The 15,542-nt window shown below is 38.9% G+C and overlaps 1 protein-coding gene across 1 annotated transcript in view; it reads left to right on the forward strand.

Annotated features, from left to right (window-relative positions):
• Positions 1–2,293: 2,293 nt before the first annotated feature.
• Positions 2,294–15,542, forward strand: part of LRRC27 (leucine rich repeat containing 27) — a 59,078-nt gene continuing 45,829 nt past the window's right edge. Inside the window, exons 1-5 of the mRNA XM_067533363.1 lie at positions 2,294–2,397; positions 3,060–3,293; positions 5,260–5,518; positions 5,878–6,008; positions 12,513–12,571. Coding sequence (XP_067389464.1) covers positions 5,306–5,518; positions 5,878–6,008; positions 12,513–12,571 — 403 coding nt within the window. The 5' untranslated portion in view covers positions 2,294–2,397; positions 3,060–3,293; positions 5,260–5,305. The remainder of the gene's footprint in view (positions 2,398–3,059; positions 3,294–5,259; positions 5,519–5,877; positions 6,009–12,512; positions 12,572–15,542) is intronic.

Here is a 15,542-nt window from a genome sequence, read left to right on the forward strand (position 1 = left end):
ATTTTCTGACGCAAGCTCTATAATAGAGAGGTCTGTGTATTATAGAGCTCTTACTTTCTTAATTTAAGTGTAAATTTTTGATGCTGAAATGAGGTATTGTACCCCAACTGACTTTATAACATATATATGATAAATATAGATTAGAAAGATTGTGCATCAGAATATTTTACAAATTTGGCTTATGTACTCTTACAAAGTGTAAAAGATAAACATATTTTTGTAAGAAATATCTTCTGAAGAAATATTTTCTTTTTTCTTGAGCCAGTTTTATACAATATTTGTCAGCAAAAAATTAATGTGCATAATATTGTCTATTTCATTGTCCAGCTTTAAAAATTCTTCATACTTGTTGTACTCTTTGTACAGGTGGTACAAATTAAATGATTGGTTAGGATACAGGGTTCTTAGTTGTCTTGTTGCACTTCCAGAATTAAATTAGGTTTGTTATGTTGGAGCTTTTTTGCCTATTTATGGTCCCATAACAGATTTCTATCAATCCCCACAAATCCTCTTTAAAAAATATCATTTGTTTCAGATTGACACAATCCCTCACTAAATCTCTAGTGGAGTTATTTGCTGCAGTTTGATAGAGGAACTATAAGATATTGCTATCTAGACAAAGGCCAATTGTAGCATATAACAGCAGAAAGCAGGGGAAAAATGTGTGTAGTTTTATGTACAATATATCATGGTGAAACGTGGAATAACACTTAATTTTTGTGAGTTTAACACAACCCATAATTTTCTCAGTAGAAAGAATGCAATCAATGACTAATATTAAGCCAGCCCAAACTAATGAAAAATGTGTGACACCTGACAGGCCTATCCAGAAAACTCTACCACACTATGACTCTACTCCTGAAAACATTTAAGCACATGCTTACCTTGAAGTATTCAAGTAGTTTCACTTAAATCAACAGAACTAAGTATTGAGTAAAATGTTTGCAGGATTGGGACCCATATCACTATTCTATAGCATAAAGTGTGAAACTTTTCATGTAATGACTATTTATGTGCAAATACTGATTTTTCTTTTAATTATTATTTGCAAGTTTATCAAGGATAAAAACAAGTCGTTTTCATTGTGACAGTGACTTATTGCATGGTGAAATTGTTAAATATATGCTCCAAAAATCCCAGTTTAAAAGGTTCATAGGGAGTCTCCTAATCTGTCTTTTCCACTGCTGAAAGGGATTTAGGAGGGGAGAGAGGTCAGAGAAGGAGAAGCTGGGGGCAGAACTGAGAGAGAGGACGGGTGAGGAAAAGAAATAGAAAGGGAAGAAGAAGGTTTAAAACAAACCTAAGGAAGTGCTTCTTCACACAAAACACAGTCAAATGGGCAACTCATTGACAGGGGATATTGTGAAGGCCAGAAGTATAACTGAGTTCAAAAAAGAATTAGAGAAGTTCATGGAGGATGTGTCTAACATTAACCATGATGGTCAAGGATGTAACCCCATGCTCTGGATGTTCCTAAACCTCTGAGTGCCAGAAGCTGGGACTGGACAACAAGGGATGGATCACTCAATTGCCTTGTTCTGTTCATTCCCTTTGAAGCATCTGGCACTGGCCACTGTAAGAAGACAGGATGCTGGGCTAAATGGACTGTTGCTCTGATCTAGTATGGTTGTACTTATAAGGCTGAGATTTGTAGGGTCCAGGATTAGGGAGGGAAGGATAAAAAGTCTGTGTGTCAAAGACTGGGGATGTTTGTGAAGGGTCTGTATGAAGGACAAGGAGAATTTAAGGTCTATGGAAATGATTGGGGGTGGCTGTGCAGGGTCTGGGTGAGGGAGAGGCTTTGTGGGGTGCAGGGATGATGGGGACTGTTTGGGGTCTGAATGGAGGGGGGCATTTGTGAGGTTCAGGGAGAAAAGGGGCTGTGCAGGATCTGGGCCGGGCAAGGAGTTTATGGGGTGCAGGGAGGAAGGGGGCTGTGCAGGCTGTGGGCAGGGGAGAGGATTTGTGGGGGGCAGGGAGGGTTGGGGTGGCTGTGTGGGGTCTGGGTCAGGGATTTGGGGGGTGCAGAGAAGATTGGAGTGGCTGTGTAGGGCTTGAGTGGGGAAGGGGATTTGTGGGGTGCAGTGAGGAAGGGGGCTGTGCAGGGTCTGGGCAGGGGAGGGGGTATGTGGGGTGTAGGGAGGGATGGGGGTGGATGTGCGGGGTCTGAGTAGGGGTGGAGGTATATGGGGCGGGAATGAGAGTCCACATTGTGCGGGCGCCGTCTGCTCCAGGGCCCCAGGCTCACAGTAGCAGCTTCCCGATCACTTGGCTGTTGCTATGGAGACTGCGGCAGCTGCCGAGGCCTGTTTGTTGCACTTTGGTCCCGGCACAAAGGAGCCCGAGGACGGAGCGGGGGGGCCGGGACCTCGCGCAGCCGGGGGACAGCGGCGGCAGGTAAGAGCCCCCTGAGCTGGAATCGGGGAGGGGCGCTGTGGGGAGAAGGGGCGAGGCAGGTGCTGTGCGCGTAAGGGGAGCAGGCTGGGTTGGGGGGGGGGGGGCGAGGCTGGGGGTCTGCCCCACTTCTCCCATAGGACCTGCAGGGCTATTTGGCCGTTTGCATGCTTGTTGCAGTCATGCTTGTAAGGTGCCCGTCCCTCTGCCCCCTCCCCACCCCAGGATCTTTCACAGGGCGAAGAAAGTCCCCTGTGTCCTTCCCTGGGGGCGTTGTACTGTCTGTCCCCCACAATAATGTCAGGCCAACGAAACAGCCCAGAGGAGTTTGTTTAGCGAGTTCTGCATGGCAAGGTGATGCTATTTGTAGGGCGACATTTGTGTCCCTGGGCAAGTGAGTCTGTCCTGCAGCAGGGAGTTTAAAAGCTGGCAACCCAGTCCTAATGGGGTAAATCCTGGCTCTGAATTGAAGGGGTGACTCCTTACTGGCAGGGCTGAGTTCTGCAGTCTCAGTTTAACAGATGAAATATTAAAAACCTTACACATAATATTGTCCTGGGGTCAATCAGTTTAAACTGCCAGGGTCAGGGTTTTTGTGAATTTAAAAGCCACTGTGGCTTATTAACTCTTTGGACCTGATTCTGTGCTCTTCTCATTTACACCAGTTTTACAGCTTTGTGCTCTTGCGGGCTCTAGTGGAGTTAGTCCTGATTTTCACCAGCGTGAAAGGAGAATTGGCTCATTTGTGTTTCTGTGCCAGTATTTGGAGTAAGGAGACAAATAAGGGCTCTGCATGAGACATAAAAAAAGCGATCTATTAAATCTCATAGCAAAATCTTTCCTTTCAAGAAATGGAAACTTTCAGATGAATATGAGAGTGCAGCTTGTGACACTTCTAGGTAAGGGGCATTATCTTGCCTTTTTCATATACGTTTTTTTCCCTAAAGAGTGGGAAAAAGTTACACAGTTCAGATATGCAGGCCTCAGTCCTTAAACATGCATATGCTTAATTAATTTCATTTCAATGGGACTACTCAGATAAATAAAGTTATGTGCGTATGTGTTTTGCAGGATCTGATTTTGTATTTTTGTAACTGCCAGTTAGTACTGCATTACAACTACATACAAGCAACTTTGCAATGGTAATAAGAATGTATAAACAAAAAACAAACAGGCTAACAAAATAACAAATGGGAGCTGATGTAGTGTTTCCACAGCCATTTGAGGTACAGGAAGAGGCACAAGAAAAAGCCTTGATTTTTTTTAAGCCTGTTTGCTTTTCTTTAAATCAAAACACTCAAGTTTGAGGCTACATAATGGTATAAACAAGTGTCCTAAATGATAATCTGTTTACATTTATAAAAATCCCAGGAATTTATGCATGAATACTTAAAACATGTTTTAGGCAAACAAAATCATTTAAATTAGTTTTAACCAAATTGTATTGTATAATGTAACTGGCTTCTGGAAAAAATACAGAAACGATTTAATCACAAAAAATTTGTTATTCTCATAAAATAACTTTATTATTAACAACACGTAATATCAGGCTTTATAAAGGACTGCATATACATAGAGTTAAGTAATGTATTTTTCCTGGACTTTTACTGTAGGGTCAACCCAGTTCCTATTGTCTTAGGTACTTATTTGGCCACCCATCACCATAGTATATGAGCACTTCCCAGTCATTTAATGCATTATCATCCCTGCCCGAGTACAGACCCTGTGAAGTAGGGAAGTATTGTTATCTCTGTTTTAAAGATGGTGCACCAAGAGACTTTGGAGCAGATTTTCAAAGGTGCTTAGGTGCCTAAAGGTGCAGATAGGCACCTAATGAGATTTTCAAGAGGAGGGGCCTAACCTGGGTAGGCACTTTTGAAAATCCCACTAGGTGTCTGTCTGCATCATTTGGTGGCTAAACACCTTTGAAAATCTGGCCCTTGGTGACTTGCCCAAGGTCACACAGGACTTTTGTGGCAGAGCAGAGAATTGTACCCCTAGTCTACCAAGTCCCAGGCTAGCACTCTAGTCACTGGATCATGTTTCTCCTGTTAAAGTTAATAGGAGTTGGATCAGGCATGGTATATCCACAGATTTTTAAAGAAATTAAAGAGAAATTGTTAAGATTTACTTAACATTCCTGCAGTTCGAGGTGGGATGTTGAAAACAATTTTATATAACGACACACTGCATTACATAATACTTTTCATTCACTGCCCTCAAAGAGCTTTACAAAGATGAGTGAGCATCATTATTCCCAATTTACAGAGAAGGTAATTTTAAGCAGAGAAATACACTGAGTTCTGGATCTACTTTGAGATGGACTAGGAAATATCCTCCACAACCTGAAAGAAAAAAATAGATGCACCTCAGGCATTGAGGGATTTTGAGCACTCTGTAATGCTTATGGCCTTGTGGTAGTTAGAACTAGTAAGAAAGGGAGAAGAGGGTGTGGGCAGAGAGAGAGGAGGGGAAGTTGGAAGGGACAGAGGGCACTGGGGAACAGCTAATATATACTTCTTAATGTGCCCAAGTACCATCGCTGAAAACACAGTACTGTACTTGGCCTTGAAATGTGTTTTTGAGAAGGCATTGGAGGAGATGGAGATCATGTGGCACATGAAAAATGTGAACCCATTCAAAGGAAAGATGTGAGAGAAAGATACAAGGGATGCGTGAACCCAGTGTTTCTCCCCCCCTTTATTGTTACCTTTTAAAGGTATGTAAAAATATAAAATTTCATTATTTTCTGATCTTCTTAAGTATCACATAGCACTAGTGAGGATATGGGGAATAAATATCACTAAAAAGAAACTTGTCTTATCTATGTTGTCTTTCATTTTTTGTTCTCTTACTTACCTTCAGATGATCAGTTTGCATTATGGGGTCAGTATTTTAGGTTTGCTAACAAATGGATGAAAGCTTTTCTCAAGAGTCTCATGGTGGTGGTGATAACTTAGAGAATGACAACCAGAAAAAGAGAAACCTATCTGGTTCCAGTTCATCAAAAGATATTAGGAAGGCTGTTGAAGATATATTATCTACTCCTTCAAATACTCTGGATTTGAGTAGGAAAAATCTTCAGAATCTTACTGAAGAAATATACAAATTACCCAACCTTAAAGTGAGTACATTACTCTGAGTAACTCTGATAAATACATACTTGACTTAAATTTTGTAGGCACCAGTTAAGAGCTCGGTACTGCTTTCATTAAAGTCAGTGGAAAATCTACAGATTCTTAGCTATGATTTTCCCTCCTCCGCTTTCTAAAAACTAGTATTTAATTAAATAAATGATTTATTTAATTAATTTATATAACTGATTGTACCAGTCATCTCCTTCATGGTTTTGTGAAAATGTAATTTTTAGAATAGGTTATAGTTCAGTTTACTGGGGTTTTCACAGTAATGTTCTTCATGCCAAGGGAACAGGAATTCTACTTTAATTCTGGTTTTAAAACATATTTATTTTTTCTACATTAGCATTTACATCTGGAAGGAAATGCTTTATCCATAATTCCTAAGGATTTATTTCAGCAGCTGCCAAATCTTGTTTGGCTGGATCTCCGGTATAACAAAATTAAAATTCTTCCCCCTGGAATTGGATGTCACAAGTAAGGTGTTTTTCTTCTATTGATGATAAAACAAAAAATTATTCTTCCTCTAATGTAACTTTTTTATAATTCTCAGACTTTTGTGCAGTTTACTTCTATATTGACCTCAGAACTGAAGAACAATAATAATTATGTTTAATAAGGCTCAACTAAATGAGCAAGTACAGTTAACTAGTGCAATAGGTTAGTGCACATAAGATGACCAGATGTCCCAATTTTATAGGGACAGTCCCGATATTTGGGGCATTGTCTTATGTAGGCATCTATTACCCTCCCATCCTCTGTCCCAATTTTTCACACTTGCGTTTGTGCACTTAGGGTGACCAGATAGCTTGTAGCTGTCTGAGTCGGTGTTAACTTCTTTGTACGACACTTACTTCACCCACAAACATGGCCATGTTCAGGGCCCCCACATGGGGGAGGGGGAAAGGGTACACTTTACTGGGGCCTGGAGGCCCTGGGGGGCCTGGTCCAGGCTGCAAGGGGCCCATGTTACAAGTTTGTACTGGGCCCGAAAAAATTATGCTTTGGCCCTGGCCATGATACCTGGAGTGACCTCAGAGACAGTGTGGAGGCACAGGGTTTTTATTCAAAGAAGCCTGGTCTCAAGTGACTTTCCCAAAATTCTCACAGAATTTGGGGGATCTGAGGGTTTGGAGGGCTGAACACTCTGCTCATTTCACTAAGGAGGTTGGGGAAAAATCTCTGTCCTCCCAAGAATTCTCTGATCAAACTCCATAAGGGAAACTTGCAGAGATTCCAATTCCCATAACATTTTCTCTGTGGTTTACAAAGGTGGCTTTGAAGTTTGCTTTCACATTTTTTGCTACTTTTTTTTTTTCTCATTTATCGAGAATATCAGGTTTTTACTTACTACTTTTGTTGGAGGGCTACTTTTTGGAGGTTATTTGGATGACATGAATAATGAAGTCACATGAGACTGTAATCTCAGCTGTTGCTCTTTCTGCCCCAGTTGGGGAGCATGAGGGTATGATGAGTGGATCCAGTAAGTGAAACACTTTGTTTTAGGAGGAGTTTCTGCAGGAGAGACTACTGAAGGACCAGGAGGAAAGATTTTATCTTTCACTAACCCTTTGTGCTTCCCATGCTCACAGTCCATTTATTCAGGGCTATATGCAGTAGCTAATGTTTGGGATTAAGAAATAATACAGCACTCTAGAAAGAATAAATACAATCAAACAGCTGCATACTAGCTTTTAGATTATCATACTGAATGACTAAAAAAAACTGGTAAAATTTAAATCAAGTGTGATACTTATATTACTTTGTATGTTGCATATATCAGTGAAGCAGATCAATCAGTGAAGGATAAAATGGTTTAAAGGAGATAATAAATGCAGGTATGAACAATAAAGTAGAGGATTAAAAATGATAATGATTCCCATTTATAAATATTAACACCAAGCAGTCCAGATATTATCATTTCACTAAAAATCTGTGTGACCAAAACAATTTTAGATTTAGTTTTTATTTTTCACGGTGTAAAAACCTAATAAATTCATCCACCACTTTAAGGATGTTATTCAGACCTTCCATTAGGCCCAGGATCTTCTCAGCTTGCAAAATTTGGCCTTATATTATGAAGGAAGCTCAATTATTTTCATCTCAAGAGAACCAAAGAATCTCAGACATCAATTAAATGAAGTTTAAACCGAAAGTGATACTGATTATCCTTGTGACCATGTGTCACAAAACCAGGCCTTATAGCAAATTCTTAACATTTGGCAACCCTTTTAATTTCAAAGAGAAAATTGGCTCTAACCTGTTATATAACATCTTTTCTTGGTAAAATTGAGGAATTTATATACACGAAAAAAATGAAGCTTCTAGTTTAAACAAACAAGCATAGAAGTGTATACCAAAGTCAAACAGATATTAGATATGGATGGATTCAGGGAGCACCCTGTAATGTGCAAGCTATGAACTTGTAACAGAGCTTCCATCCCAGGGAGATACATGAAGATATGTTCTCTAAGATATTTTAATGCAAGGCCAGGTATAGCTGTTGTATTCTCTGGTGAGGTATGTTACACATGGCACCACTTAGTGCTGAATGGTAAAACACAGTTTAGCATTCCATTACATCTCTCCCTTTAATTTTTACATTCCTACCATTTACACAATTGTTCACTATTGTGCTCTCTTTAAGGTCAATACATAGCCGTCTGTTAAGTGTCTCTGAATCATACTGGTTTTTTAATTACATGACCTGAACGCATAGCAGCTTGGTTATCTGACTGTCCACGAGTTGCAACCACTCGCTGGTTGGTTTGGAATCTTTCAGTTGTCATCTCATTCTGCATCCATCATATGTAGAGTTTGCTCAGTTGATTGTTCTGCCTGATGAACAGTAGATGTCAACAATTTCTGTTGAATCTTCCACTGTTGGACTTGACCACATGATCATGAATTATTTTTCTATAGGACAGTGGAGTGGTCCATCCTTTCTCTTCACCCAGTTTGACACAAACATGTTCAGCAGGTTCTAGATCCAACAGTCTCAGTGACATCTGTTCTAAAAGTGTTCATAAAGTCTTTTAAAGCCTTTTTATCCAATTTGGCTACTCTTTTCATGTCTGGCTACTTTGGAGATAGGTTCTTTTCCAAGACCAAAACAGTAGTTCTGGGTTGTTTTCCCATCAGGAGTTGTGCTGGACTATATCCAATAGCTGCTATTGGTTTTGATCTGTGTCTCTGTCCCAAAAACTCGATGTGTGGTTGTTGGGAAATGCACTTTTCCTTGTTCAGCATCAGTCAAGACTGAATTAACCTTAGAATTTGTTGAGAGTTTTGTTGTCTTCCTCCATTGAAGACCCATATAGTAAAACATCATCCATGAAGATTACAACTCCACTTGCATGTATTAACAGTTCTGCCATCTTTCTTTGGAAAATTTCAGGGGCACTGTTAATCCCAAAAAGTAATCTTCAAAAGCAAAATCTCTCAAAAGGTGTGATAAATGCAGTCAGTGTAGCATTTTCTTTGGCTAAAGTAATTTGTCAAAATCCGCCTGAGTCTTCCATCTTGGAGAATCCTGTAGTTTCTTTCACTTTTGGGAAGAAGTCATCCATTGTTGGGAGGATACATTTTTTTCTCTCGCAATTGCCTCATTAAGTCTTAAGATCCACATAGATTTATATTTTTCTTTATGACCAGTACCCTTGCGACATACCATGCTGTTGACTCAGATTTTATCTATTTATGCTCATCTGCTCCATTCTCTTTACCTTTGTGTCCACTTTATGAAGCAATAGGATAGGAATCCTGCTATGTGCATGTACTCTATATAGTTCAGCATTGTCTCTTAAGGTTACTTGTACTGGATCTCCTTTCAAAAGTCAGGTATCACCAAATAATCCATTGATTTCGTCCACCTTTCTCACTGGGTCCATCATGGTTGCCACTGTGGCTGAGAAGGATGGTGGTCTTTGATCCTTTTGATCACATACACTCTGAATGCAAAACTTTGTAAGTTGTTTCTGTGGTGAACTGACTGATGCAATTCAGAATACCGTCTGGGCTACTCAGGATTGTATCAGGTGGTTTCCTCTCTAGGAGGGGTTAAAGGTGGCTGTAAGTTCCTTCTGATATGACTGTCACATCTGCTCCAGAGTACATTTTAAAATCAGCAGTCTTTCATGAATATTCAGTTTCATTTTCCAGGCAGGCTCTGTGTCATACATGTAATAGATCCCAGAAACAATGGCTCTTGATTGTCTGTAATATAAGTCAGCTCCCTGACTACCTTAGTATGGCAAACAGCTGCAACATGTCCATATTTTGTGCATTTACCATATCTTGTGCCTTTGGCTGGACATAACTCTCTTGAGCTATGAATTTTCCCACATCTTGTGCTTTTAGTCTGAATGTCATTGTCCATTCTGAAGGCCTGTCAAAGCTGAAGTTCTCTGATGCATTGAAGACTGCAATGTTGATGAGATCCTGGAACTTTTGTGCCGTCTTTTTTCTTCTGCTTACAACCTTTGTTGCTGCTTTTCCTCTGTTTCTTTTCTCCTATGGCACCAGTTTGACTGTCTATTTCTGTCACCATGTTGTATATTCCTTATACATGATAGGTTGCAGTCAGGCTCTTGTATCTGATATGGACTGGCTACAGAGCTTTCTTTATAGAGAGAGATAATAGAGATGTGTCTTCCATAAGATCCTTTAATTCACTTCCAGATATAGCTGTTGTATGTTTGGGTAAGGTATGTTGCACATGGCACAACCTAGTGGCTGAATAATATAATACTGTTTAGTATCCCATTACACACCCTATTTTATATTGTAAGAGGTTTGATTTTTTGTTGTTGTTGTTTAATTGATTTCATTATGTTTCCTTGATTAAGTTGTAACTTTGACTTTTTAATGTTAGTTTAGGAAACCTTTTTTTTTTTAAATTTTCAAAAGTGGGTGTGTCTTGCATGGTTAAACTAAAATAGGGTCAATCACTGCAGTGATTCTGGATGCTGTATCACAATCTCATTTTTTTCCATATTTGATGGAAAATGTGGAAAACAACTATACCCATAAAGTTGTATTCTGTTCTGTTCCAATCGTTTTTAATGGATTCAGATATCTTAATGAAGTCTATTTCTGATCTGGAGGCCTGATCTAAAGCATACTGATGCCAATGAGAGTCTTTCTGTTGTCTTTAGTGGATTTTGGAGTAGGCCCTGAGTGAATAATCATAGGGAATCATGGATCAGTTAGGAGAACGTGATTTTCTTTAACTGAACTGAAAATTCTGATTCAATGACATTATATGTGGAAGGATATTATATATGTAAAAGTTGTAATTATTCTATTTAATTTTTCTTTAAAATATTAAAACTTTTTTTTAAAGAGATAAACAAAGGTAGTGTTGAAACCACCAAATTTATTTTTGTTTTGCCGAATCTTGACAATATAATTTGGTTCTATCGTTTATATTCATCAAACTGCAATAGAAATTACTTCCATGTTTAAGAAACTGTTTTTATCATATTTCTTCCTGATGTCAATTTTGCAATGGAAAACCAGTTGAAAATAGAGTACTGATAATGCCTTGTCTGTTAAAAAAATAAATGTAGTCTAAGAAACTATTAGTTTTGTTTGTGTATAATATCTGTGTTAAAAGAATATTATTAAGATTACAATGTCAAGCAATCAAAAGTTGGAAATGCTAGAATTCAGGTTGCCTGTATATATCTACCTTCTCCATCCTTATTGGCTCCCAGTCTCCCTACCGAGGCTCCTTGTCCTGTCTCAGCGTCATCGTCCCCCCCCCCCCAACTCCTTGTCTCAGTTTCTTTAGCCAACCATTCCCAGTCCTCCCCCCACACTCTAGCTTCTTGTCAGATCTGTTTCACATTCCCCTGAAGCCTTGCCCTTACCCCACTTGTTCCCAGTTTCAGTCTCCTGCTGGCTCCTAGGCAGATCTCCATCTCTCTTTTCCCCCTCCTCTCCCCATTTCCCTCCTTGGCTACTAGTCTGATTCTCCCATCACTCAGCTCCCAGTCTGTTTCCCTCTTCCCTCTTCTTCCATCTGAGGCTCTTTGTCCAATCCACTCCCACTGTCCTTTCCAAGTCTGTCCCTTGGCTTCTCTATATCTGAATCTGGCAACTTCCTCCTCCATGCTACCTGTGCATCAACCAGGTGGGCACTGGAAGCACAGGAGAAAGTCCTTCTGTTTTCAGTTCCAGTGCCTGGCTCTTATCCTGACCCACAGCAGCCCAGAGGTGCAATTGCAGTCCCCTGTATCTTCAGATTGGAACATGCTGAATGTAGATGGAATCTTCAGGGATTTTAGTTGTTAGACTCTAAGAACTCTCTCCTGAGTAGGTGTGAACTGAGATTTTTCAGAATTATAACTTGGACAAATTGGGGAAGATTTTTATGAGGATGACAAAAGGCACATTCCTGCCAAATTTGACGTCTGTGCCCCAAAGCATGGAGGCACCAGAGCTTCTCAAAGAAAAGGTGATCAAATTTTTTATCATGGGCAAAACAGTGTGTCTTTCTGTAATGGCCGAACTGTTTGGGCTAAAATTAAGCCCAAAGCACATATCCAGCAAAGAATAATTCAGCCCAAATGGTTAAATTTTAGCAAAGTTATAACCAATTGAAAACAGAGTCTTATAATGGAATTGTCAGACAACCTTAATAACAGATGGCACTACCAGCTCCAATAATAATCAGCAGGTTTTTTTAGAAAGCAGAAAACAACATAGAATATTGAAATGATATGCAACAATAACTTACGTTTGAAAGCAGATTTCAAGCCATCAGACCTAGAACTACTGAGATACACAGTTCAAGCCATAGTTCAGCATTGATATAGTTGTGGGGAAGAACCCCATTTTCTTCAGTTGTCATTTCTGTGGTAGGAAACAAAGGCAAGAAAAATTAATGAACAAAAATAGTGAACTGTTTTTGTGCTTTAAAAATGCACTTTAATTTTGCTTTTACAATTGTTACTATTTTTTTCTTTTATTACAAAGGCGGTTGAAAACTTTACTTTTAGAAAGAAATCCTATAAAAAGGCTGCCTGTGGAGCTTGGTAAGTACCTAATTTTTTCCCCTCAGAAATAAATAATATAAGAGTCCTAGCTGTTTTCTAATACTTTGACTTTTTCCATTTAATGCAGTAGTCAAGATTATAGCAAAGTTTCTAAATATAACCAAAGAAAGCTTCTTGTTTTATAGTGAATATTTGTTGTACAGCAATTTAATGATGACAAACACATTTTCAAAATTGCCTTTAAAATTGTACCTGCAAAATAGCATGTCCAAAGGTCCTATGCAAACTGAGTAATTATATACCTACCTAACTTGCATCATCATCAAAAAAGGGGGGAGGAGCCTGGAAGGCTTTTAGAGGAACAGCTGGACTGAAGAATCTTAAAAAAATGAGTTTGAAATTTAAGCAAATGTATTCTTTGAAAGCTAGATTTACCATATATGAAATCTTTCTGTGTATATGGGTTCAATAATAGCTTAACATACCGAAACCAAAAACAGTAACTCATGTAAAATCTGTATTTTAAGCATGACTATGTATTGGCTTCCACTATCTAGCTATTGTGATTTGTATGAAATAGCATTTCTTTGGTGGGAATATTTTGGCTATGCAGGCCTGCAATATTCATATCTCACCACAAGTATTCCTCTTTCATTAGTACTTGCTGACCAGCCATGTTGAAATGTCATTTCAAGATATGCTGTCTCTTGAAAACGTTAGTTTAAATGATATTTCTACACTAGCAAATCAGCACTTCTGTAGATGACATGCAATTTGTATAACTTATGTGTCCGAGAAAGAAATTCTGGAAATAGCGATCAGTGCAGTGATTAGTGGCTCACTTTTCTAGTTCCTCCAACCCTTCCTGTCCCACTTCAGTATCTTATATGCATAAGGTATAAATTTTTAACAGTGAGGGTAATTACCATTGGAACAATATTATGGTGGATTCTCCATCACTGATAATTTTAAAATAAAGATTGGATGTTTTTCTAAAAGATACGCTCTAAGAATTATTTTGGGGAAGTCCTATAACCTGTGTTATACAGGATGTCAGACCAGATAATGGTCCCTTTTTGCCTTGGAATCTGTGAAACTGCATGTCAGTGAATATTCTTGGTTTTAGAAAAACACATTCATTAACCCACTTTTAAACATTTTTTCTCTTTTAATTTTGCTTTGACATGGGGATAGACTAGATGATCTAATAGATCTTTTCTAGCTCTAACTTTTATAATTCTGTGTATCTCTTGTGCATTTATAGATACAAGCATCATGAAGTTACAGTGGTCTCCAACAAAATAAAGAAAAATAGATTCTATTTTTCTGATATAGAAGATATCGATTCTTATGAATCATTCTAATAATTTTTACTTATAAAAATATTTTATTTCTCAGTACTAAACTATTCTAGATCTAAGTACAATCCCAAATAGATCTTTGTAAATTACATTTTCAACATTTTCTTTGATGACAACATTGCTGCTTCACTTCTACATTCTATGTTATGCTTATTTTAAGTAATTTTCTAATCTGTGAATCATAACTATATGGAAAGCTATTTTGATAATTGTAGTTCACTCAGCAAATTTTGATTTTTTGGGGGGGGTAGTTGATATATAAAATGAGAGCGACAAGGTAGGTAAAGTAATATCTTTTATTGGACAAACTTTGGTTGGTGGAAAGGGCAAGCCTTTAAGCTTCACGGCTCTCTTCCTCAACTTTGGGGACGATAACCAGAGTGTCCAAGCAAAATATAAGATGGGACAGATTGTTAAGCATAAAAGATTAACATATGTTGTAGGAGACCATGTAAAATGAAGTGAGCAATTAGCACCTCTGCAGTTGTAGGGCAATAGAGGGGTTAGTAGACAGCAGGGTGTGTTACAAATTATTGTAATGAGCCATAAAACCAGTGTCTCTTAAATCCATTGTTTGTAGTGTCTAGCAGAGTTATGAATTTAAGGCTTTGTCTACACTAGCACTTTAGTTGGTAAAACTTTTGTCGTCGGGGTGTGAAAAAATCATACCCCGACTGACATACTTTTCAGTGACAAAAGTGCCATTGTGGACAGCACTGTCGGTGGGAGACACTCTCCCGCTGACATAGCTACTGCCACTTGTTGGGTGGTTTAATTATGCAAGTGGGAGAGCTCTCTCCCATCAACATAAAGTGACCTTAGTAGTGGCGTAGCTGCAGCAGTACAACTGTGCCACTCTAAGGTCTGTAGTTAGACATAGCCTAAGTTTCCAGACTTGTCTTTTGAAGGTGTGGTGCAGTTTTTCTTTTTGAGGCTAAGGATTTAGAGTTCAGATACGTGTTTGCCCATGAGTAACAGGGTTTTTTTTGTCTTTTATCATTTTTATGTGTGAGTTCATTTGAAAGAGTAGTGATTATCTGATTTCACCCACATAGTTGTTATTGGGACATTTGATGCACTGCATGAGGTACACCACATGTTGTGATTGGAATGTGTAGGACCCATGATAAGCTTGGAGAGGATAAGGGGTTGTTTTAAAGGCCAGAAGAGGGGTTCAGAAAAGGTTTTTTTCCAGGATATGGTCCCCATCAAGTATGGTTTGTAATTGTTTGATACCTTTTGTGCAGTAGTAGGGGACAACTAGGTGTGTGTGGTCCTGGAGGGTTTCCCCTTCCTGTATTGAAGTACATTCTCCTGGGGTATTTGGGTGGCCTGTTCTGTGATGTGCTCTGGCTCTTTGGAGTGTCCTTGTTTAGTGAAAGCATTTTTAAGAGTGTTAAGGTATGCATTCTGGACTATCTCATTGGAGTGTATTTTGTGGTATTTGAGAGTCTGGTAACAGATTTTTTGGTGTGTTTGGGGTGATTATTGGATCTCTGAAGATGTGTGGTGATCCATGGGTTTCTTGTCTATAGTTGTCTGTAGGATTCAGTTGTTGAAGCTGTGGTGTCCAGGAAGTTGACGCTGGTGTGGCAGTGATCTAGAGTTCGATTGATGGGTGGTGGTTGAAATTATGGTGGGAATTTGAG

This window comes from Emydura macquarii, unplaced genomic scaffold (assembly GCF_026122565.2).
Source record: "Emydura macquarii macquarii isolate MOO-44397 ecotype Brisbane River unplaced genomic scaffold, CSIRO-AGI_Emac_v2 contig_3343, whole genome shotgun sequence".
Classification (NCBI taxonomy): domain Eukaryota; kingdom Metazoa; phylum Chordata; order Testudines; family Chelidae; genus Emydura; species Emydura macquarii.